This window comes from Myotis davidii, unplaced genomic scaffold, assembly GCF_000327345.1.
Source record: "Myotis davidii unplaced genomic scaffold, ASM32734v1 scaffold44, whole genome shotgun sequence".
Lineage (NCBI taxonomy): Eukaryota > Metazoa > Chordata > Mammalia > Chiroptera > Vespertilionidae > Myotis > Myotis davidii.
This window is the reverse complement of record NW_006299705.1, coordinates 17,371,011-17,372,575: the sequence shown is the minus strand read 5'-3', so window position 1 is coordinate 17,372,575 and position 1,565 is coordinate 17,371,011. Positions and strand designations below refer to the sequence as shown.

At 55.4% G+C, this 1,565-nt stretch overlaps 1 protein-coding gene across 1 annotated transcript in view; it reads left to right on the top strand.

Moving 5' to 3' along the window:
• The first annotated feature begins 294 nt into the window (after positions 1 to 294).
• PCSK1 (proprotein convertase subtilisin/kexin type 1) overlaps positions 295 to 1,565 on the top strand; it is a 40,257-nt gene continuing 38,986 nt past the window's right edge. The window contains exon 1 of the mRNA XM_015571582.1: positions 295 to 704. Within this exon, the coding sequence (XP_015427068.1) occupies positions 525 to 704 (180 nt within the window). The 5' untranslated portion in view covers positions 295 to 524. The remainder of the gene's footprint in view (positions 705 to 1,565) is intronic.

Genomic DNA, 1,565 nt, shown 5'->3' with positions numbered 1-1,565 from the left:
GGAAAATGGACAGAAGGGAGGGAAAGTGTACTGCACTCCCAGCCTTTGGTTCTTGGTAGTTACATCAAATGGGGCACTTAGAAGTGAAGGTGTTTCTCACAGCTACAGAATTTATGACCAGACAGGGACGGCGTTAACTGATCACAGCAAATGGTTCCTTCCTTTTCTTAATCCCTCGCTGCTTATTTTAGCCTCCTCTCCACCCCGCCAGGAATACCATCCAGATCTTAGTCCAGGTAGATCTGACGTCAAGAGATGGCTTTCGTAGATTTGACGTGTAAACACTCATTTCCATTCCAGCGGGGAAGGGCTGGGGCTCCACTCAGCCAGAGACGAAAGAACTGCACTCAGCGCTCGCCACCGCCCAGCCTCTCCTCGAGTCCCTCCACTCTTCTCCCAGAGCAACCGGGGCGAGAGGTGGTCCTGTGCCCGAGTGTGGAAAGAGCGAATCCTTCTGGCTTTTCTCCTATCTGGCTTCTTCCCCCCTTCTGCTTCCTACTTCTGTGCCAGCGAGTGTGTGAGCCATGCAGCGAGGAGCCTGGACTCTGCAGTGCACTGCTTTCGCTCTCTTTTGCGCTTGGTGTGCATTGAACAGTGTAAAAGCGAAGAGGCAGTTTGTGAACGAATGGGCAGCGGAGATCCCCGGGGGACCAGCGGCAGCCTCGGCCATAGCCGAAGAGCTGGGCTACGACCTTTTGGGTCAGGTAAGAGTTTGCACTTTCGAGAAACTTTCTGGGGCCCCAGGGGACGGGCGGGACTGAAGCGCGATCTCCCAAGAGTGAGCCCCAGGTTGCATTCTCCTCAGCCCCGCGGCGAAGAACAGGGAGCTTCTTCGGCTCTCGCCCCTGCGGGCTTGGAGCGAAAATCGCTTGCATTCTTTATTGTTTGGGCTGGGCGCAGCCAGGCTGAACGCAGCCGCTGCAGCTGGGTAGAGCTTATTCTTGCTGTTGTTCGCTCTGGAATTAAAATCCGTTCCCGCACGGTTTGAAGAAAAATCCCTCCACACTTACTCACCGAACTTGAGATGCACGCAAGCTCTTACCAGCAAAGCGCCCCCGGGAGAGGCAGTGCGCTCTCTCCCCTGGGACTCAGCCAGTCTGCGTCAGGAGCCGGCTGTTTCCTTCCTTTCAATATGGCAGCATCAGACCCACGTCCTGTTGCAAGGGGCTAAACAGGCTTGGAGGTGTCCGCGGAAGCCTTTGGGGGTGCGTCTGGGGCATTGGGAGAGCGCCAGTGGCCGGGACTAGCGATCCAGAGGTTGGGGGTCGCTGGGGGTCTGGGGAGCTGGAGGGTGAAAAGATGGGTAAAAGATATGGACCAACTGTTCACGCCCGGCGAATTCACCGAAAACTTGGAAAGTCCGAGCTTCACAACTTTGCTTGGTCAGCACTCCCACCCCCACCCAAAGGGGGTCAAACTTCAAAACTGAGTGTGGGGAAAGGGTTTATTTATTTCTTGTTCCCACAGCCAAATGCATAATAGCTTCCCTGGGGTTTTCACCTTGTGAGAGAAACTTGCCTCCAAGTGAGGACTGGGTTAATAGACAGCTGCGGGTGGGGTAGGCG